This window comes from Poecile atricapillus, chromosome 3, assembly GCF_030490865.1.
Source record: "Poecile atricapillus isolate bPoeAtr1 chromosome 3, bPoeAtr1.hap1, whole genome shotgun sequence".
Classification (NCBI taxonomy): domain Eukaryota; kingdom Metazoa; phylum Chordata; class Aves; order Passeriformes; family Paridae; genus Poecile; species Poecile atricapillus.
In genome coordinates, this window is record NC_081251.1 from 115,619,369 (window position 1) to 115,641,739 (window position 22,371).

Consider the following 22,371-nt stretch of genomic DNA (forward strand, 5'->3'; position numbering starts at 1 on the left):
GGGAAAAGCAGGTTACATCAAAATTATTTGCTTTACTGGTCTTGCTCCATTATTTTTTATGGTCTTTAGGTCAGCAGTATACATTGTCTCAAGTGCTCTCTCTTTCATGATTTATAGATTGTTCTAAACATTAAAAGAACTCTAAACATAGTCAGTAAATGAACACATTAATACAACACGGACATCTCATGGTTACTGTACATGGAGTTAACTCTGCAGCCAGGCAAACACACAAATGCCTTTCTGTGCTTTCTGCTCCAGCAGTCAGGGATGTGGGAAGATGAAGGACTCCATTGCTGTCCCTGACAGTGTTATTTTATGTGCTTGTCAGGTGTAGACTTATAAAATGACATTCAGCTGTCTTGCTGTAAGGTGTGGAAAAAACGCAGCTCAACTGTTCAGGAGGAGAATGACAGGACACAAAGTTACAGTGAGGATGGAAATGTCTCCGTGGGACTTTGCCAAGTATTTTAATCACTATCGCCTAAAAGTCTTGTTTGACATCTTTCTCTCATCTTTATCAGGGAAACAGAAGCTTTCTTTGGCTGTGTGAGGGATGTGTGTGCTGTGTACATGTACATGTGATTTTAGCAGTCCTGCTGAGCGTGATTCATTGCTTTTCACATCATTTGTCAAAAACCGAGCTTTAAACCAGTCGTGATCCTGTCCTGTGTGTTAGGAAATGCAGATGGAGAGCCAGGAATTTAGGGGAGTGTGCTGTCAGCTTGTGGAGGAGAGGTAATTTTTAACTGTAGCAGAGCAGCCAACTTTCTAGGGCAGTTTAGGATGGCCACATGATATGATAGTACACTTCCTAAAAATAGGCCTATTGTACTTGTGGGGGGAGAGATTGGATACCCAGCATGCCGAGATTGGGGAATTGGCTTTATGGTTTTCCTTTTTTTTTGTAATCTCCAGAGACCCAGCACTCTGTACAGAAAGGCTGGTGTTAGAAACAGAATTCTCACTAATTAATCATGGTTTTTTATGTAGTGTGGGTGTGTTTTATTTGCTGGTTTTTGGGGTTTTTTTTTCCATGTAGCTGAACAATGAAGGACAATAATTTTATCCCTTCTGCAAGATAAGAACTCATAAAACCTCAAAGGAATCAAAAAGGCAGTGGATTTAAGATTTCAGGTATCATCTCAATGTAGTATTATCTGCTTTCAGAAGTATTATCTTTTACTTTGCAACAATTTAGTTCTACAGTTATTTTTTTGCCCAATAACCCAGTTATCCTGAAGAGGCACCGTTCCTGTGATGAGCATTGTCTGTCTGATTAGCCCCTGGATACCCTTCAGGGTTCATGAAGTTCTGCCTATATTCTTATATTTAATAATGCTGATATTTCATCCCTTCTGAAGGGATATTCTGAAAAGATTGCAGTTCTTCTCTGACAGATTTTTCTTGTTCAATATCGAGGAAAAGGCTGAGCACCCCTTTCTAGAAGTATTTATTTTCTGCCACTGTCTTAATGCTCAGCTGGATTAATACAAATAATTGACCCCTTTCAGCTCTGCTTCCCTCCTACATAAAGAAGCTGTAAAATATGGGAGCAATTTGGCATCAAGTCCTGCTGCTTGGGCATAGTGACATCTTTGTGTTCATCACGTTTCTGTGTACTTTACTCCTTTCTTAATTAAACAGCATTTTGTGTAGCAGAGCTGTTGTTAGCAAATGTCACAAAGGAGAACCAGCCAAACATTTTATTTTCAGTTATATATAGCTATGCTGGCAGATAAATTGGATCTCTGTGTTTCTTTGTACTAAAACTTACTTTCCAGGCTTCTGCAGTTTGTTTTTTGGTTTTTTTTCTTTTTTGATCATACATGTTTCACCCATTTTTCTTTCCCTGAGGATTTTTTTTTGCATGTCTTTTTTAGGCATGTGAAAAGTGTAGGTGTTCAGCTCGTGGTGGTGTAATTCTGTAGATAGGTAGTGTCTCTGGCCAATCCAGATTATTTAGGTTCCTGTGGTGGAAAAATGGGTTATCCTGTATTTTGTTTGTTTCCTTCTGCGTTTAAAGTAAGTACAATATGTTGAAATGAACACTAGTGGAAACACTGCCCGTCAAATGTAAACATTCCTCCTTGAATTTGACAGGAAAAGGGAAGTGGAAAGCAGCTTTCTTATGAATCTTTAAGAACAGTCAGAGCAGTAATAAAAAGGGAAGTTGCCTCCCAGTGAACAGTAATTTACAGTTGTGCCACACCTAAAATGCTCTGCTAGCACCTTATATAGGTTTTGCTGGTGCAGAATATCTTTCAGGACTTGAAATATATTTACTTTTTTTTTCAATCTCAACTTAAAACCAGCAAACATTTCTTCTGGAGCGAGTCTGATAGATCTATCTTTGCTGAAGATAGTGGGACACACCACTAGCAAAGCTCTGTTTCTAAATCAATTGTTCATCCTTACTGGAAGCTATTGGATTTGGGCTTGGCTTGACCCTTTTTGGGTTGTTTTTTTTGCTTCTGGGTTGTGTCCTGTCAGTGAGGTTACAGTATTTGTAGAATCTTAGAGTGCTGTAAACTTTATTTGGTCATTCTTTTTCTTCCTCTAATTGTAGTTGTAAGCCTTCCTTTGGTGTGTGTCTTCAGGTTCTTACTTGTTGGACTTGAGAACTAGGTTTTAGTTTTTTGTTTCACTAAACAGCAAATCAGAGGGTTTCTGGCTCGGGTCTTGGATGAAATGGGCTGTTTGAAATATTGCTGACCCCCCTTGTGTTTGGTTTGCAGATACATCCGACTATACGGGAGGAAATTCAGCAGGGAGGATCACGTGCTGTTTATCAAACTGTTGTACGAGTTGGTGACAATTCCAAAGCTGGAGATCAGCATGATGCAAGGATTTGCACGCCTGTTGATCAACCTGTTAAAGTGAGTACAGATTTTTGCTGACTATGGAAACTTCTGTCTCAGAACAGTTGATCTCTTGCTCAATGTTGTATCTTTCATGTAGCAGAGTTCTTACACTTCACTTATCTGCCCTGTGCAGAGCTGGTGGTTAAAGGGTTCTCTTGTGCAAACGCCTTTCAAAGCTTTAGGAGTGGGACTGAAAGTGGAAGAATGCCAGTTTTCCCCCATCAGGAAAACCAAACAGCTCAGAGAGCCAAGAATTAAAGCTGAATCTCAGCTAGGGAGAAGATGAAAACTGGCTCACAGCTCGATAATGTTTATTTCACTTAGTCAGGAAAAATCTTGACAGTGTCACTTGTGCTGAAGGCTGCCAGTGGCCAGCCTGGTCTTCCTGCAGTTTGTGCCAAATTTGGAGCAGGGATGGGGGTATCCCCATGTGCAGTGTGTCCGTGTCAGTGTTGAATCCTGAACTGCTTGGTGTTTTGTTTCCTATTAGGAAAAAGGAACTGCTTTCCAGGGATGATTTAGAGTTACCATGGCGACCACTCTATGAAATGTTGGAAAGGATATTATACTCCAAAACAGAACATCTGGGATTAAATTGGTTTCCCAAGTAAGTTCACATTTTAAAACAGTTGATAGGCCATTAGTACCTGCTTTAAAGCATTTTGTAATGTGCTTTTAATATCTGGAATTTGGTAGATGGGAAATATTCTTTTTCTATTTTCACGAGGCTCCTTTCAATAATTGAATGCAGGGCTACACTGAATCACGTATCTCCTTCTGCCTGTGGCTCCTGTTTGTCATGCTGTTTCTTTCGTTTTGAATGTGATTAATTTTTAAATACACTGCAACAGAGGTCTTGCTCAACTTATTTTAGGGTGATAACCCACAGTTCAATAAATATAGTATGAAGTATTTAACAGCATTGTTGTTGTTTAACCCCAGCTGGCAACTAAGCCTCGCAGGCTGCCCTTCCTGGTGGGACTGGGGAGAGAACTGGAAGGGTAAAAGTGAGAAAACTTGTGGGTAGAGCTAAAGATGGGTAATAATGTGAAGAAAATTAACTTACCCCAGCCAAAACTAGCACAGTTACTAAGTTAAATGTATGCTGTTCTCTTCTATAACTCACTAATGTTGTGCAGGAAAAGATACAAACGGTACTGTCCTTCAATATTTGTCCTGGAATCATTCCCAGGATTTGGAATCCGGGTACAAATCAGTCTGCACTCCAAGAAAAGTGAAATATTCTCTATAGCAAATATACATATTTACTTGAAGCGATGCCATGGTAGGGAGAAATAATTTATTTTCTCCAGTTAGGAATTTTAGACATGTTCTGCTGATTTTAAAAATTAAAACATGTTTTCTTTGCTTTCTCTGCTCTGTCAATCCATCTCCATCTGTCAGATTTTCAGACTTAAAATTTTCATAAATATCCCAGTCAGAGAAGGTGCTGCTCTATAAATTACAAATGATAAAAGATAGCACATGGATAATGCATTATCTTCGGTTGAATTGAAACTTTTTGTCAAGAAATGCAGGTGAAAGTGCTTCATTTGCTTTTAAAAAAATAATTTTCAGAATTATACTGAAGTACTGCCACTGATTCCTGAGGGGAAGATCCTATTGCTGGTAAGGAACATGATCAGGAAATATATGGAGCATTTCAGGCTGAATTTCTCTTGTGGCTGTGTAGCTGAAAAAAATCAGCTTGCTGAATTAATTATTTTGGTAATTGTAGGTAAAATGTGAAAGAGCATTGGTTTATATTTTATTTTTGTACCTGCACACCTTGCTCTGGGGGGATGGTGTTGAGTAAATGCTCACTGTGTAGTGGGGAGAGAGCTTTTCCTGGAGGATAAAGGAGGTTAAGCAGGAAGGAAGATTTCTATTGTGATGATCTGACTGAAGCATTCAGTTTTTATTAACTTTATTCCATGTCAGACACTCCATGCAGTGCGATTCCTTCTCATACATCCTTTTTTGAGGGGTATCTTTGTGGTGGAACTCAAGGTTTTATAAAGCTGTAGATTAAAAGCTAAAAAAAAGTCATTTCTAGCTGTTGAATTAATCTCCTGTTTTAATTGAATTTTATTTTTGTTTACATTCAGTTCATATCGACCAGGCTGGTCTTCACCTAAAACATTTGTGCTTAATGTATTACATAGGTGGTAAGAATGATTCTTTTTTTTTTTTTTTTTTGGTTGCTGAGCTCTGGCCAATGTCCCTTCTGCATGTTCTGTTGGCCTGTAACACTGTCACAGAGGTGGAATTCTCTGCATAAATAATTGTATTTGGAAGGCCAATGTTAACCTGACACCACTGGTTATGAGAATGTCGCACTGGATGTAAACCTTGCTAATTGGGGACCCAGGCAGTGTGTGTGCAGTGTCTCTCCAGGACCCTGTTCTAACTAATTTAACCAGCAAATATGTTTCAGGGGTTTAAATGAGAGCTGAATTGTTGTGTGTGATTATGGATAAAATCACTGCTGGTGCAGGAGTGAAGGTACCTTCCTCTTAAATCCAATGAAATCGTGGCAGGTGCTTTAGCAATGAGGTAATGGCTTCTGGAAAATCCACCCAGCAACAACCTTGGGGCTGTGAAGAGCTTCTGTCTCAAGAGTTCACTGGGAATTTTAGCAGAGAAACAGTATCAGGAGTTTTGGTGGATGATAAGTGCAGAAAACTGCTGGAAGTGGCAGTGGGATTGCAGGGGGGTTTGCTTTGTTTGGGGTTTTTTTTAGAAACAAGGACTTAGGTGTACTAATCTAGTGAGAGATGTCACTCTAGTTAGGAGATCACTAAAATAATTTATGAAACTGTAGCTGGTTGCTCTTTCCATTGTCTTAATTTAAGCTCTGTGGTGGAGTGTCCACTTCAGGACTGGACTTTACCTTCAGGCCTTCTCCTGAAAAACTGAAATTTGTCTTTCTGCTTTTTCATAATGTAATAGTCAGCTCTCTCAAATTATATGTTAAATCATTTTAACTGAAACATACTTCTCTGTAAATGCAGGGAAAAAAAATATATAATTTGCAGACAAGTATCATCATACCCTTTCCAAAAGAAGAAAACAATCCTGTAGTGCCAAAAAAGATAACTGTGATCAGTGTTTAAAGTGGTGTTGGGTGTTCTTTAATGTATCTCCCCAGCTGCATTGTCCTGTCCTTTCTTAACAGTCCCCTAATGGGAATATTCCAGGGTATCTACTGTAGCTGGGCTGGACTTCAACACTCTCTTGAATAGAGAACTGCCTTGGATACAAAATTATCTTGCTTTTGCTTTTTGTTTTCTGGCTTCCTAAAATTGTAACTAAAAGAGAGGAAAGAACATCCCAGTCTTTGTCCTTCGCTTTCTCACACTGATAAATGCTGAGATCTGATCAAAAACTCGTAAATTTTAAAAATTTGTTGATCTCTGGCCTCAGTGTTTATTAAAATTCCCATCCTTCAGGTTTTCCTTAGTGAGAGCTGACTTGAGTGGAGTGATAGTCTGGGGAGAGCTTGTTTGTTTTTGCCACCCAAACATTTATCATGTGAATTTTTGATGCTCTTAAGGAATGTGCTGGTTCATGCTTTATTTATCTGCTCTTGGAACAACTGTTATCTTTTTTCTAACTCCTTCAAGGACAGTATTCACTTGAACCCAAGGTCTTCTTGAGCGGAGTTTGGTTTTATTTTTGTTTAATGACTGGTTGGCCTTTCTTCTCCACATTTTAGAGTCAGTTAGCTTGAAAATTTCTTTCTGGGGGAGGTCCTGAGTTGCCTTTGTCACTGTTGCATAAAGTATACATAATTTTGCATCTTCTGGGGCACGGTTTGACTGAAGCAGTGCTCTGAGGTCTGGGTGGGCCTTTGCTGGCTTGTATTGAGTGTTGAAGGGAATTGGTGATTTATCCATTTTCTATTTCTCCTGGCTGTATGGGATCAGTTTACTTCATGTAGGACTGGAGAGACAACAGTACACATTCAGTATTTGTGTGTCCCAAAATGAGCTGATCTTGGTAAAATCCTAAAGGTGATACATTTACATCATCTTTTCTGAGCAGAAAAGCATTGTTTGACGTTTGTTTGGGATGATGAACGAAAGGATGCAATATTTTTATTTCTAGAGAAAGCATATCTAAAAGATGTGAGAATTTGTTCTGCCAGAACCTTTTTTTTTTTTTTTTTTTTCCATTCAGGGAATGTTTTTGGGTAAAAGTGCAAGTTAGTCTTGAGGTGGTTGTGTAATAAATGGAAGGTTTGAAGAACGTGACAATTTACTACCTTTGTGCTTGCGTTGGTTGATCACTCTCTGCTCCCCCTCCCTTTTATTCTTTGAGTTTATTGTGAGATTTAGTCTTTTTAAAGGTTTGATGGCATCCTGTGACAATAGGTGACAATAGGTGTTGAAATGATTTCTCAAATAAGTGTTCTTGCTATGGATGAAATCAGTTTTAAAATCAGCTGTTACTTGGGAGGGACTCCAATGAAATAACCCTTGATTTGCAGAGAATTCATTTCATCTTAGAACCACTGGACAAAGCCCAAAACCACATTGAAAAGGACAAATATGGTGTTTGGAGCCTAAAAACAACAAGTTGTCTTTATTCACAAATTCCACAAACCCATTTTTCTACGTTTTCATCTCCCCCAGAAGTGACTTTGGTGGTTGTTCGTGGACAAAATGCAGGATGTTACTTCCATGAAATGATAGTAATTCTTCACTTAAATGAAGGAAATACCAGAGTAGTATATAAAAAACAGGGGCAGGAGTTGAGCAGAGCAATTTTAATCGTACCAGTTAGGTCTGTGGAGAATTAGCTAATGCATGTTCAAAGAAGACATCTAATTGCATCAACATTGTCTTAAGCTCTGGAGGGAAAGGTCAGCAAATGGTTGTTTATTTTATGCTGTCTCTGAAATTTAGTAATACATTATTCCTAACATTTCCTTTTCTCAATTCAGTTCAGTGGAAAGTGTTCTGAAAACACTCGTGAAGAGCTGCAGACCGTAAGTGTTCGTTTCATGACTTTCTTTTTTTAATATTAGTTTAGGAAGGAGGGGAAGAGTGTTAAAAAGACCCCACTCTACCTCTCATTGGTTGGCTGCTGTTTAAAAGTTTGGGGTGGAGGGTAGAGACTTTTCTGGGGTTTATTTTTCTTTTTTAACAGCCTTGGTTGCAGTAATTCTGTTGTATAAAAAAATGTATCTAATATGCATTTTAAATACTGCAATGCATGCATACTTAGTGTATTTTAAAAGAAATTAAATCACCAGCGTTCCTGTAATGTTTCTATAAATGATCCTTGTGCCTGAAGTGATTTTTTTTTTTTATATTGCATCAAAAGTGAGTAATAGTTGTTTGATTTGGACCAGCCTTCAGAGTGAAATGGTTCAACAAGATAATCTTTTTAATTGGTGGTCTTAAAATGGTGCATCACAATGTCCTTGGTTTCCCTCTGTTTTGTGAAGGTTTTTGGAGGTGAGGGCTGCCTGCCTGTGGCTCCTGGGCACATGGTTTTACTCTAAAGCCAACATTTATGACAAATTGATAGCTACTTTTCAACATGATTAAAAAGAGCCAAACTTTGAAGCAGAGCCTGTGTATATTCAATGGTTTCCTTGTTTCAGGTATTTCCCAGAAGATGCCACTGCAGAAATGCTGGATGAGTGGAGGCCTTTGATGTGTCCCTTTGATGTGACCATGCAGAAGGCCATTACCTACTTTGAGCTCTTCCTGCCCACCACCCTGCCCCCTGAACTTCACCACAAGGGTTTCAAGTAGGTGTCCCTGAAGAGTGCTCTGTTCCAAATGCAAGGAATCATCTTTTGCTGGATGATTTGAAGTCACTGGTGGCTTTCAGTAGCATTTTTGGCAGTAGTTTAAGGCAGAAATACTGTCAACCTGCTTCTTTGGTAAAAGGAATCCCAGTCCCTCTTCCCTGCTGAGTAAAGCACACAGCAAATCAAACTAAATTGAATTTAGTGGAGTTTGTAAAGATGCATTTAAGTCAGTGACTGCTGGGGAGGGTTTGCATCCTTGGGCTCTGGTGAATTCAGAGAAGGAGCTAACGACACTTGTGACCACTGATCAAAAGGGACAAATTTCACAGTGCAAGGCAGAGGGAGATCAAGTGTCATTTGTTCTCATCTGGTTTTTTTGGGATGGCAGAGCTGAGGTAGATAAGGAAACTCCTGGGAAACACTGGTGTGAAAGGGAGATCAAAAAAGATTAAGAGGAGAAGAAAATAAAAAAGCCACAGAAAGCAAGGAGTGAAAGTCAATATCAAATTTGGGAATATGCTGTGGGAGGCAAATTGATAAAAGCTTATCCACGTTGATCCCTGTTCTTGCTGAATGAATTGAGGGAGAGGTGAATTCGTGCAATTGCCTGGCAAAGTGAGGGATAAATATTCAGTGAGGGAGCTGCTTTCTCAGTGTTGAAATTATTTTGCTTCTGTTTTCTTTCAGGCTTTGGTTTGATGAATTTATAGGCCTTTGGGTGTCGGTTCAAAATCTTCCGCAGTGGGAAGGAGTAAGTATTTGTTTTTCACCTACACTGGAAGAAATCCTCATTTCAATATTCCTTTGAATATTACAATACAATACAAATTACAATTTGAATATTTCAGTTACAGTGTGCTTGCAAGGAATTGAAGCCAAACGTGATATAATGGATTTTTTCCCTTCTGCTTTAACTAGTACAAGAAAGCAGAGACAATAATTTCATTATTGTTAGCAAGCAATTACTGTCTAAGTAAATGAGGCTGCAGTTGTGCTTGGTGAACAGTGCCTGATGGCCAGCTCAGGCAGCTTTTCATTCCAGCCTTGGGAATGCTGGTGTTTTCCAGACTGCCTGCTAATACTTAGAATTATGCAAAGTGCAGCTGTGATTTCTAGAAATCACACTTCTGTCCTGACTTTTAATACATCTTAGGTGGCCCCTAATTTTGAGTGGTGATGTTTCGCATTCACTTCAATGAGCTGCTGTTGACTTTGAGATACAATAAAGAACCTGTACTCCCCTTGGCCAAAAATTCCTTTGGACTGTATCTTTCAAGGCACATAGTCTGCCATGTACCTGTGTGCCCCTGCTGTGCACAGGCTCATGTGAGGAGATCCAAAGCTGGGAAATGAAAACTTCCCTCTGGAGGCAGCCCCAGGAGCAGCTCAGGTGCTGTTGGTGTCAGCTGAGCTGTGCCTTGGCTTTGCTGCAGTGAAACTTGGCCTATCCCCAGTTTTTTCCCTGCTCAGTATGAACATAAGCTCATTGGCCATCTGGCTCCTTTTACTAATCTCCTGCCTGGATACACAAGGAGAAGTTCTCCGTGTCTGAGGAGAAAGCTGATTTCCAAACCACCGTGGTCGCACATTCCATGGATCTTCTGCTTCCATCACAAATCCAGGGAGGCAGCCTTGGGCCCAGCACTTGGCAGTTGTCCAGATTGAAACGTTGGTGATGCCAAAGCTGGTTTTGAGATTCTGTGTTCTCTGATGGTTTCCCCCCCTGAAAAAATCGTAGTTCTGTCTATTCCTTCTGACAGAACTGTGACAGCCTGCATTTGAATATCATGATTTAGTTTGTTTCTGTCAAGCTGTGTAACAAATAATCATCAGCAGTCTTTCACAAGTTATCTCTGATATTTTTTTCCCTCTTCCACTGTATTCTGACAGTTTGCTTGCTTTTTTTCCCTAAGCTTTCATTTCTTGTTTGCTTTCCTGTTGTGTCTGTTTCCTAAAGTCAGGTTCATTCCATCAGACTGGGATGCAGATAATTAGACACATGGGTTCTGACTCTGCAATCCAGTTTAAGCCTCTGTATGCTGCAAGCTTTTCCTCAGCTTGCTTTGGCAGGAATTAGACTTTCTGTTTGAAGGGGAGCTGTGGAATCCATTCCTTGTGTGCATAGTAAGGATTTTTTTCAGTGGGTATTTCCTCATACCAAATGAAAAAGGCAGATCATTAAAGAAAATGTAACCCTTGTCTTTAGGCTGTGTCTGATGTCCTGAATTGAACTTGGGGGTTTTCCAAAGCTGTCATGTCCTTCAGCCTGAGAGGTGACCTGTTCCTCTGGGCTGTCTGTCTCGGAATTAGGCAGGATTATTTAAGGCCCTTCCTTTTGGCTTTGTCATTGCTTCAAAATACTGATAGAAGCATTGAGAGCCTGACAGGTCTTTCCTGATTTGGATAAGCTCCTAAAAGCAGAGTTGGTGGGTGATGTACTTTTCATCGGGGTACAAGAGTGAGATTTCATTTCCTTTTGTTTTGGTTCAGTCCTGATAACTGTCTTTCCTCAGGACATCTTCCAGTTCCCTTTTGGACTCCTGGGGCTGTCTTCTGGTGATGGAGTGTCTAATTCTTCATGGGTAGTCACAGACTGCCCTCCCAGCTGACAGCTGATGCCTGTGACCTTTACAAGCCACTGAAGGGTTTAAACCAAAGCACACAGATGTGACAGCCAGCAGCACACACTTGAGTAGGATGGACCCTGCAGGAACTAATTGTCCTAAACAGCTAAATATTGGGAAAAGCTAGATGGATGAGTTGGTGGAATTTTCTTCCATGTCTCTGTATAAATGCTATTTTAAGCCAGTGAAACACGTCTTGGTGTGGTTCTGATGGAGCAAAATCTCCCTTCTGAAGTGCTTTTAGTGCCATGGATAGCTTAAATCTTGTGTATGTGAAGTAGCTGTAGGGCTTTGCAGATTTTATTCTCAATAGATTCTAATGAATATTCCCTTTTTTTTTTTTTGTTATTTTCAGCATCTAGTCAATCTTTTTGCTCGCTTGGCCACTGACAACATTGGGTACATAGACTGGGATCCATATGTACCAAAGGTAACAGTGCTCATTTCATGATATGCCTTACTTATCTTGCTTGGTGGGTTTGGTTTTTTTAAAAGACCTTTGGATTAGAAAAATAATTTATGCCAATGTTTGATTTTCTTCCTGTCAGATTTTTACTAGGATTTTGAGGAGTTTAAATCTGCCAGTGGGAAGCAACCAAGTTGTTGTTCCAAGATTCTTAACAAATGCTTACGATGTAGGACATGCAGTCATGTGGATCACAGCCATGATGGTGAGTAACTACTTCGTAAAATGAAACAAAAATGAATGCAAAGCTTTAAATACATATTTAAGATGAATATTTGTTCTGCTCACTGCAGAATTGTGGCTTTGGGCTTCTTTGCCCAAATTAGATTGTCAAGTCCATCGTTCCACTGTCAGTGTGGAGAGGGGCTGGAAAGGTTTGTGTCACAGCTGCTGCCTGTGGCATTTGGGAAAGGAGCAAGCACCTGTTTTAGTGTGAACCTCGGCAGATGGGATGAAGAGAATTTGCTCTTCGTGCTGAGCTGAGGGTGGGATGTGATTTGCTGCTTTGATGTCTTGCTGTGGGGAGAACACACCTGTGCCTCATGCTGCTGTTACCTGTTCATTTGATCTTGGTCTGTGTGATAAAATTCTGTGGTTTATTTGTTTCAGGGTGGGCCAAGTAAGCTGGTGCAGAAGCACTTGTCTGGCTTGTTCAATGGCATTGCCTCCTTTTACCATCCCTCAAATAATGGGCGCTGGCTGGTGAGTTGGGTGGTTTGGGTGTCAGGACAAGAACTTTGGCTGGGATTTCAACCTGTCAGCCCTGTGTGCTCCAGATTGTCTGTTGATGTGTGGTGCTTGGAGCCTTGGATTATCAAGATCCACGACTGCACTGTCACTCAAACCATACTCCTATCCTCGTGTCAGTGCAGAGATCCAAAACAAGACATCTAATTCAGAGATAGCCAGGAGGAGGAAATTGGCATCTGAAATGAGGCTGACACACACCATCAGTATTACCTGTGTGATGTCGCTTTTTTCTTACTGCCTTCAAGTTATGGAAATCTAGGATGGGCCTTGGAGCAACTTAGTCTAGTGGAAGGTGTCCCTGCCCATGGCAGGGGGTTGGAACTGGATGAGCTTTGAGGTCCCTTCCAACCCAAACTATTCTGTGATTCTATTACACAAAGCAAAAAGGATTTTTAATGCATTGTGTGGTTTGAAACATAATTTTTGATGGTGTAGCTAGAGGAATCTTCTATTAGAGAATGTAAGAATCTCCCTGTGCTAGCTGGTGGAAAATAGATTAAAACAGCTGGGCTGGTCACAGCAGTGCCCAGGGAGATGGCTTTTCTTGAACAGGGTATTTGCTTACGTGTGAGCGTGCAGGGAATGCTCCCAAAGGTGTCCTAATTACGTAAATAATCTTGATTCTTGGCTGTATAATTTTTATGTGATTTTCATGACTTTTTAAATCATAAGGGACAGTGCTGGCAGCACAATTACTGATATTTTGGGAAACAAAGTTTAGCGACTAATTGTGAGCATCATATTTTAGAGCTCTTCTGAGCATTCCTTTATTGAGGTTCTGTAATTCCAAAATCTCGCCTTAATCGTTTTTTTTGTTGTGCCCTGAGCAGCTGGGGTTGTGCTGCTGCCAAGCCACTGACCATCATTTCTGATCTGTTCCCAGAACAAACTGATGAAGCTTCTCCAGAGGTTGCCCAGTGGTGTGGTGAGGAGGCTGCACCGCGAGCGCTACAAGAAGGTGACCTGGTTAACTCCCGTCCCTGAGAGCCACAAGCTGACGGACCAGGACGTGACAGACTTTGTGCAGTGCATCATCCAGCCTGTTCTCCTGGCAATGTTCAGCAAAACTGGAAGCCTGGAGGCTGCCCAAGCCCTGCAGAACCTTGCACTGATGCGTCCTGAATTAGTAATTCCACCTGTACTTGAGAAGTAAGTTTTGGAGGAGCGTTGCAACATCCGTGTGCTCTTCCCAGGAAATAAATAGGAAAAGCAGTCGTATTAAATAAGGAATGAATTGCTTGCTGTGAATGAATGCCTGCAGTGAGAGGAGCTGCTGGTACACCCTCCTGAGCTATCACCTTAGTCAGAATGGGAGCAAGGGAGAACTTGATTTTTGAATTCATTTGGTTTGTTTTGTTGCTTGTTTGGGTTGGTTTTTTTAAACACCTGGCAAGTGGCATAGTTCTGGGAGCTGTTGACAGCTCCTGTGCTTTAGGGTAGGCAGTCCTCAGGTGGCTTGCATTTCTGGGAGTATTTTGTATCAGATAGTGGGTGGATCAGTTGAAAAAGCAACTTTGCATCCTTTTTTCATAAGCCACCTGGTAGGTTCCAGATACACAGGGTGGTTGTGTCGCAATAAAGATATATTTTACATTTCTGTTTGGTTCAGAGCATGTTACAGGTTGTTTAAAACCACTGGCATTGCTGACTTTGTAATTGCCAGACCTTGTGCCCCACGGAAATATTTGATTTTTACTATTTCTAGTGCCTTGATGCCTGAAATTCCCAAAGAAAAATGGTGCTCCTTCCTGCTCCACTGAAAGCTTTCCTCCTAGTCCCCATCTATGTTCCCTATGCAGCCTTTTATATCTTAACAAAACAATAGAGGAGTGAGTTTGATTGAAGAGCCCTTCCCGTGTTCCACGCCTCCCTGACTCAGCTGTTTGTATAAACTTGATAAATCCACTCTTGCAGAAAACATCCCAAGCCCAGCAGTTCCAAGCAGGACAGCAGTGCTGGGTAGGGCTGTTTTGAGCTCTGTTGCTCAAGCCATGGCTGGAATGTTTGCCTTGGCTGCAGTTCCAGGTTATCTGGGTGACGTAGGGCAGGGGGAGCGCTGTGACTCCTGTCTGAGCTGGAGGCTCTTGGTAGCAGCAGGAAGTGGTGTGATGCAGTTTGCTTAAAAAGTGTTAAGTGTTTGGAAAAAAAATGGTTTAAAAATCACAGGAACTTCCCAGGTTTTGATAAAGAGGTCTGGACTTCAATGTAACATGAAGAGGTCCTCTCTCTGTCTAGAGGCAGTCAAGACACGTTTTCATGTTTGCCACGAGAACCACAGAGCTGGCATTGCCTCCAAGTCCAAACAGGGACATCATGGTAGCTTTGGATGCTGGAGCACAGGCAGTTCTTAATTCCTGTGCTGCTGCTGCTCAGAAGGTCTTTAATCATGAACTGGTGGTGGATAGCAGTGATCAAATGGAAGGAGCATGGTAACAAAACAACATTAAATCTTTCGCAAAATGATGAGAAAACAATTTTGGAAATGTTATATTTTTTTTTGTATTGCATGCAGAAAATGCCATGTGCAGTCCACTTCTATTTTCTTTGAAGGCTTTAGAATCATTACTGTTGCCAATCTGACTGCCTCCCATTTTACAGAACATATCCTGCACTTGAGACCCTGACAGAGCCTCATCAGCTGACAGCCACCCTGAGCTGTGTCATTGGGGTGGCTCGGAGCCTGGTGTCTGGGGGAAAGTGGTTTCCTGAGGGTCCCACACACATGCTACCTCTGCTGATGAGAGCCTTGCCTGGGGTGGACCCAAATGACTTCAGCAAGTGCATGGTGAGTGTACAAATATTGCCCTTTTTTTTGAGAAAATAACCAGCCAACTAACTAGTACTATATATATAAATATTTTTATATTTCTCTGAAAGCAGGTAACTCCTGCTTTCAGACTCCAGAATTTATCAGCCTTTTTTTTTTTCTGCACAAATTTTATTCTTAAAAATTCAGTATTGCAAGCTTCTTTGATTCATTTAACAGTGCAAAGTGGTTGTGATAAGCATTGTACTGATTTTTTGGGCTCTTCTGATAAACAGGATTAAATAGCTGCTCCACAGCTCCTAGAAAATATTCCTAGTCCTTTAAGATCAAAAGGAAACCCTTTATCACTAGGTTTCATTACGTTAAATTATAAGTCCATGTTTTTCAGAAATTCATATTAATTGACTTAAAACAATGTAAATATTGGGATTTTGTAGCTTTAGAGTTCAGCACAGAATAATGGCTATGTTACTCAGAAAATGAAGACTATTTTTACAGTGCTGCCTGTTAGGTTTTATATATGAAATCTGAAATAGCTGTTGAAGTTTTAGGGTGGAAGAATTGAGCTCTGGATTTATTTGATTTTTTTAGTATAATTTTCTTTAGATCCTATACCTTAACTGTAAAAGCTTTTTATTATGTAGGTACAATAACATTCATTAAAGAGCTGTTTGTACCTCTCAACAGATTACATTCCAGTTCATTGCAACATTTTCTACTCTGGTGCCTTTAGTAGATTGTTCATCTGTATTGCAAGAAAGAGATGATCTTTCAGAGGTAAGAGTGCTGGCTTGGTATAAAAACAAAGCTGTAACTTGGTTTTCAATTTAATTTCTAGAAAAAGATACAAAGGTATATGCAAGGATATGAATTCCTGTTTGTTTCTATCAGAGGAGCTGATACCAGTGTGCAAATAGGCTTTAGCAATTAGTCACAGCTTGTGGTAGAGAATGTTAAATTCAGGCAATCTAATGTTTTAATGTCAAAACTAAATTGCTCAGAGCCCTGTGTGTGGTGTCTTTTGACTCGGAGTTCTCCCTACCTTGAGGAGGATGTTGGACTCTGTAGTTATTTTAAACAGTGCATTAGATGGGTTTTTTCATAATTTTTCAGGGCTGCTTTCTTCCTAAAGAAACCCCTGCTCCTCTTTGAAGTCCTGCTCCCCTTCCCTGATTGAGATTCTATTGCTCTCCCTCCAGATACTCATTAATCTCTTCCAGTCAAGAGATCGTAACAGCATTAGACAGCGAGCCTTATCCCCCGTTCCACCACACCTGTTTGCTCCTGGGACACTTTGTAGCTCAGAGGGCTGCAGGTTGCCCAGATTAAAAGGTGAATTTCATTGCTCCAGAGCTGCAGCACTCAAAAGTGAAGAGGAGTTTGTTCAGAGAATATTTAATGTAATTCTGCCAGGAGAGCAGGTCTGGCAGCGCCCCTGGCACTCGCTGACCTCCTGCTGCAAAGGAGGATCAGTGGTGAGGCCAAAGGTTGTATCCATGGAGGCAGACCTGATTTCACCAGAGAGGTTATTTGGATACACATTCAGGCCAGGAAATTGGGACAGGATGGTGTCAGGAACATGTAATAACTGTTTCATGGAGCACTTGAGTCTGTATGGTGGGAAATGCACTGGAGGGTGTTCTCACTTGGACCTTGGAAGTAGTTAATGTAGGAAATAAACTTTGTTCACTTAGTAAAAGCCAATATTGTGTGTTTCCTTTGTGTTGGAAAACTGTAGGTGGAGAGAGAATTGTGCTCTGCATCTGCTGAATTTGAGGATTTTGTGCTGCAGTTTATGGATAGGTGAGTGAGCTAAGGAGAGGGGAAAGCTTGGCATGAGGAACTTTATCAAACTTTCCAGTTTCACTTACTAACCCTGCACTTCCTGGGTTTATTTGTGTAGATGTTTTGGACTTATAGAGAGCAGCACATTAGAACAAACCAGAGAGGAGACTGAAACAGAGAAAATGACTCATTTGGAGAGTCTGGTGGAACTGGGTCTCTCTTCTACTTTCAGTACAATCCTTACCCAGTGTTCAAAGGATATCTTTAAGGTACGTAGAACACAGGCTTTTCATCTCTTTTAGGAAACTGAATTTTGAGTTGACAGCAGCTGGTGCATTCAGATTCTTCCTTCATGAATGTGAACTTCCACATTTAACCAAGGAAAGGGCTGAGGGGGCAGTTTGAATTCTTGTCAGTTTGGTTCATGATTTTATCTACATCCCTACAGAGCTCTTGTGCAAACTGATGATAAACACAAGAAGAAATCATTCCAGCAGTTTATTTTAGCCCTGTATCAGTTTAGGTTGTGGATTTTCGTGTCTTGATAATGCTGACCCACTCAAGTCCCTGCTTTCCTTTTCTCTCCCTCTTTTCTGTCACTTCCTCAGCTGGGCCGAAGAGGCTCCACAAGGAGCTGTGTGGTTAATGGGATCAGAAAAATTACCTGGATTAAAATAACTCGGAGGGAGAGGGTGGAGAATCCGCGTTATTACGTGAACAGCTTCTTTCCCTGTAGTTTGGGTTACCATATTTCTGTTTAAATAAATACATACTGGGAGATGCCAGGTTTTGTACATTTTGAACATTGGCACTTGGGCATGATTTTTGTTTGGAATCTTTTGGTAAATGCAAGTCTTAAGTTAATTCTTCGTAGTCATTAAGTATTTAATTTCTGTTTTTCCTGTTCGTCCATTATTAAAGTATTCATGGGATCTGCATTTTATGTAGTTGAGCTTGCCTTGCAAGGTGCTGGATGGAAATAATCTGCTTTAAATCTGCTTAAATAGTTGCAACTTAATTCCCTATTTATTTGTTAACTAAGGGATGTCTTGGCTTTCCTTCGCTGTGACATGTGAAATAAGTTTTCCTGTCATCAGCCTGTGACTTATTCCTGGAAAACATTTTCTGTGTAGTTTTTCAGAATCACCCTAAACTTATATTAGTCATCAAGAGTTATCCACCTCCTCCCTTCCCAAAGAGAACATTTCAGGCTTTCACAGAGCTGCTTTCTCTGTCTCTCTATTCTGACTTTTTTTTTCCCATGTTAATTGTGGGTTTCTGGTTTAAAAGAACACAGGGTTATGTAGATATGGTACTTTCTGTGTAACATCAAACATTTTGGGATATCTAATTTGTTTTGTTTTCTTTTTAAAAAATAATCTCCATCTTTTTGTCCTTGATTTAGGTTGCCTTGGAGAAGGTTTTTAACTTTGCTGTTTCAAATATATTTGAGACAAGAGTTGCTGGTCGAATGGTTGCCGATATGTGCCGAGCTGCAGTAAAAGTGAGAGAAAATCCTCTTTACTCCCTCTTTAAAAAAGAAAATAGCTAATGATGCTGCTTTTTCCTGTGTAATATCTATACTTTTTTAATGTAAATACAGGTGGCTCTTAATATTAAGTCTTCTAAAATTGGCTGGTTGCATATAGCAATATTTCAGGAGGTTAATTCATGCGGTCTTTATCGTGCATTTATGTTAAATTTAGGTTTTATTGACTGAGAATCATGAAGTTGGGCTGGCTGTAGGTTGAATTGGAGTTGGGATGCAATCTAGTCTTAGCTGTTTATCACTGTGTGTGCTGAGATCCCTCAGATATTTTGTTTTAAAATGGACTTTTCGTGGTGCTGTTTGCAGTGCCGCCCCGAGGAGTCCTTGAAGCTTTTTGTACCACATTGCTGCAACGTCATAACTCACCTCACAGGCAGTAAGTTTCTAACATTTCCAGTTTTACTGGCTTGCTTTTGGGTTGGTTTTTGTTAAGCATGAAAAGACTATCTAAAACTTATGGGTGTTTTCCACAAGTTAATTTCCACAATGGACAAATCCATTATTCTCTCTAAAAAGACCAAAGCAACAGCTGTGTCATTCCAAGGCCAAAATCTGTCAGGATGCAAGACCACAATTCCTTAAAAATGTGGCAGTTGGAAATGTCTCCAGGCATTCCTCAATTTCAGGATGGTACATTGGCTAAAAGTGACTTCCAGCTGGACATGGGTGCAGTGTGAGTTGGAGGGTTGGGAGTCAGATTTTGGCATCTGGATTCTGATGCAGCTTGTTTGGAAAACCTGGCTACAGTGTGGTGACAGCAGTGCTTATCCCTTGTTCCTCTAGATGATGATGTATTACATGATGAAGAACTAGATAAGGAGCTGCTCTGGAATCTTCAGCTTTTATCAGAGGTATTCCCAAAAATGTTCTTCCCACGCTTGTGTGTCACTGCATCCTGCTTAATGCCCCTGAAAGGAGAAAAAAACCCCAACAATTTCTGTTAAAGCAATGTAAATGTTGTATGAATGGCACTGGAGAGCTTCTGGTTTTTACCTAGCTGCGAATGCAACATGAGTGGCTGTTGTTTGGAGCAAATAAACACAGTGTTGCATGTGGAATGAAATAAAAGCAATTATTGAGGGGGAGTGAAAGAAGAGGGATCAATGCAGGGAGAAACATAAGAAGCTTTCAGTAACTAGGAATATTTTAAAATTAATATAAGAAAATACAGGAGTATTGCTAGAAAATTCAGGATGGGGCCAGGCAGATGGCATCACTGAAACTTTTCCAGCAGCTGTGGAAGCATCAGTTTGTGTGTAAATCCAGTGGGAGCTGGAGAATGGAGCCTGGCCCAGCTGGGCTGAGCAGTGTGACCCTGTCCAGCCCTGCAGGACCAGCCTGATGTTTGCAATGTCTCTCTGTGCCCCCAGATCACTCGAGTGGATGGCAAGAAGCTGCTACTGTACAGGGAGCAGTTTGGGAAGATACTGCAGCGCACCCTACACTTAACCTGTAAGCAGGGTTACATTCTGTCTTGTAACCTACTGCACCATCTTCTTCGTTCTGCTACACTTATCTACCCCACAGAGTACTGCAGTGTGCCAGGTGGCTTTGACAAGCCTCTTTCTGAATACTTTCCTATCAAGGCAAGGATTTTCATTTCTTTAGGATTAGAGGATTTGACTTTTTTTTGTTTGTTTTCTGTTGAAAAAAAGCAGTCGTACGCTCGATGGTTTTATTTGGAGATTTCTGGACAGTGGTAGCAGCAATGGAAAGCGATGCTTTGGGCTTTGAAATGTAGAGCAAGTGACAATTAATTTAAAGTATGTTGATAGCAAAAAATGAATACTGACTGTTGTTGGAGTAGTTTTATAGTTTTGAGTGTTTTCATAGGTTTGTGATGTGTGTTTTTTACCATGATTGCATGACTACAGTAAGTTAATATGCAGCAAGGAGATGTGGTGTTTTACAGGTCAGCAGAATGACAAATAATGATTCTACCATGAGCTTGAGATAAAATGAAAGCAGAAGTGGCAATATTAAAAGTTACTGAAACTGTCAGAAGTCATGTGCTGCTCTGCTGTTAAGACTTTGAGGTCAATTTATCAATATCCCAGTTTAAAGGCAGCAGTTTTCAGCTGACCTGTTTCAATATACAACTGCATTTTGCTGAAAACTGTTTTTACATAATTGTCAATTGCAGATGTTAGTCCAGTTTTGTTACTGATGGAGACATCCATTTGGGCCAGTTAATCATTTAAAAATGAACAAAAATACCCTAAATGCCAAACACCAAAAACCCCCAACAAAACCAAACAAATTGACAACCCCCCCAAAAAACAGCAATTACAAAATTATTTTAAATTCCTCCTCTGAAACTGAAAAAAATCACAATGACTTTGCTGTTCTCTATGGGAGTATGAAAAGTCTGAGTTGTACTTAAGAATGTGTCTGAATTTATATCCAGACAAAGGAGTAATTAAGTTATATTTCAATTAGACCAGTGCAGTCCTTTTCCTTTTAGTGTTTTCAGATATGTGTTATTTTCTAGGTATGTGCAGACATATATAGGATTGGGAATTCTGTTTGATTTTGTGGTGGTGGTGTTTTTCCTGAAATTGTCAAGATAACTACTTTATAGTAGTAGTTAGCTCACATGTGTTTGGGGTTTTTTAAATAACATTAAATGCTGTTTTTTTCAAAACACAATTCAAATAGCTTGATGAATGAGAAACATCTTTATTTGCTGCAGGACTGGGGTAAACCAGGTGACCTGTGGAACTTGGACATCCAGTGGCACGTTCCTTCATCAGAGGAAATAAATTTTGCTTTTTATTTGCTGGATACGTTCCTGCAGCCTGAGCTCACCAGGCTGGAGCTTTATGCACTTGGAGAGCTGGAAATGTCCAGGTAGGATGGAGAAAGGGCATGTGCCATTCCTTATCCATTCCTGGTAGTTATTGCCAGTCACACAGGCAGTACAAAAATTGAGAGGAAAATACTAGAATGTTGCACTTTGATGTTATTTTAAGATTTCCAAAGCTCCTGCTTCAGCTGAGATAGCATCAAGATTTCCCTGAAGTAACATAGGGAAGAAGTTGTTCATATTTTGCATTTTAATTTATCTTTAGACTGTAAAATAGTCACTCCTAAAGTATTCCCTCATCCTCCCCATGGAGGGAAGGAATTGTCCTGGCCTTGGGGTAAGGAGTTATTTCATAGGTTTTATCTGAGATTTAGATAAAATTCTTCAAAGCAATTTTCACATTAGTTTATCTTACCTGCACAGTTTTGAAATATAAAATCCCCCATGTTTTCCAGAAAATGAAGTTAAATACTGGGGTTTGTAAACAAATTAGGTTGTCTCAAAAAAGCCTGGCTTGATTTCCGCAGTGCTTCCTCCTGTGTTTAGAACTGATGCAGCTAAAGAAAAAACTATCATAAAACTTCACAAAAAAGATGTGGTTTGTCATTGGTGTATTTTCAAGGAATTAACAGATAAGTAACCAGGTTTTCCTCTTCATTTAAGAGATGATGTGCAGCAGTGTCTTGCCATTGTGCACAACTGCCTGATTGGCTCTGGGAACATTCTGCCTCCTCTCAAAGGGGAAAGGGTGGCTCATCTGTAAGTAACATTCATTTAATATCCAAAACATTCTCAGTGATGATGTTTCTTCATGCTGGGTTTTAGGGCTTTCTTACTGCTGTTGTCACACAACTGCTGCTAGAAGCTTGCTTTTAGGGAGCACTCATAGTAAATGGCAAGATACAGAAAATTCACTTGTCAGGAAAGGACTCAAACTCTGCTGTCCTTCCCTACGACAGGGAGCCATGTGTGTTTCAATGAGTGTGTTCACAG

The 22,371-nt window shown here is 40.3% G+C and overlaps 1 protein-coding gene across 2 annotated transcripts in view; it reads left to right on the top strand.

The window, feature by feature from the left end:
- The window catches only part of PSME4 (proteasome activator subunit 4), a 43,823-nt gene that overhangs the window by 3,217 nt on the left and 18,235 nt on the right, over positions 1-22,371 (top strand). The window contains exons 2-21 of one of the 2 annotated variants that reach the window (XM_058834508.1): positions 2,739-2,879; positions 3,355-3,471; positions 4,973-5,032; positions 7,813-7,857; positions 8,479-8,628; positions 9,319-9,382; positions 11,611-11,685; positions 11,804-11,926; positions 12,331-12,423; positions 13,355-13,620; positions 15,070-15,256; positions 15,926-16,015; positions 16,977-17,041; positions 17,142-17,292; positions 18,429-18,527; positions 18,879-18,948; positions 19,356-19,423; positions 19,943-20,158; positions 21,265-21,422; positions 22,042-22,137. In XM_058834508.1, coding sequence (XP_058690491.1) covers positions 2,739-2,879; positions 3,355-3,471; positions 4,973-5,032; positions 7,813-7,857; positions 8,479-8,628; positions 9,319-9,382; positions 11,611-11,685; positions 11,804-11,926; positions 12,331-12,423; positions 13,355-13,620; positions 15,070-15,256; positions 15,926-16,015; positions 16,977-17,041; positions 17,142-17,292; positions 18,429-18,527; positions 18,879-18,948; positions 19,356-19,423; positions 19,943-20,158; positions 21,265-21,422; positions 22,042-22,137 — 2,334 coding nt within the window. The remainder of the gene's footprint in view (positions 1-2,738; positions 2,880-3,354; positions 3,472-4,972; positions 5,033-7,812; positions 7,858-8,478; positions 8,629-9,318; positions 9,383-11,610; positions 11,686-11,803; positions 11,927-12,330; positions 12,424-13,354; positions 13,621-15,069; positions 15,257-15,925; positions 16,016-16,976; positions 17,042-17,141; positions 17,293-18,428; positions 18,528-18,878; positions 18,949-19,355; positions 19,424-19,942; positions 20,159-21,264; positions 21,423-22,041; positions 22,138-22,371) is intronic. The other variant, XM_058834509.1, reaches the window with a different exon arrangement.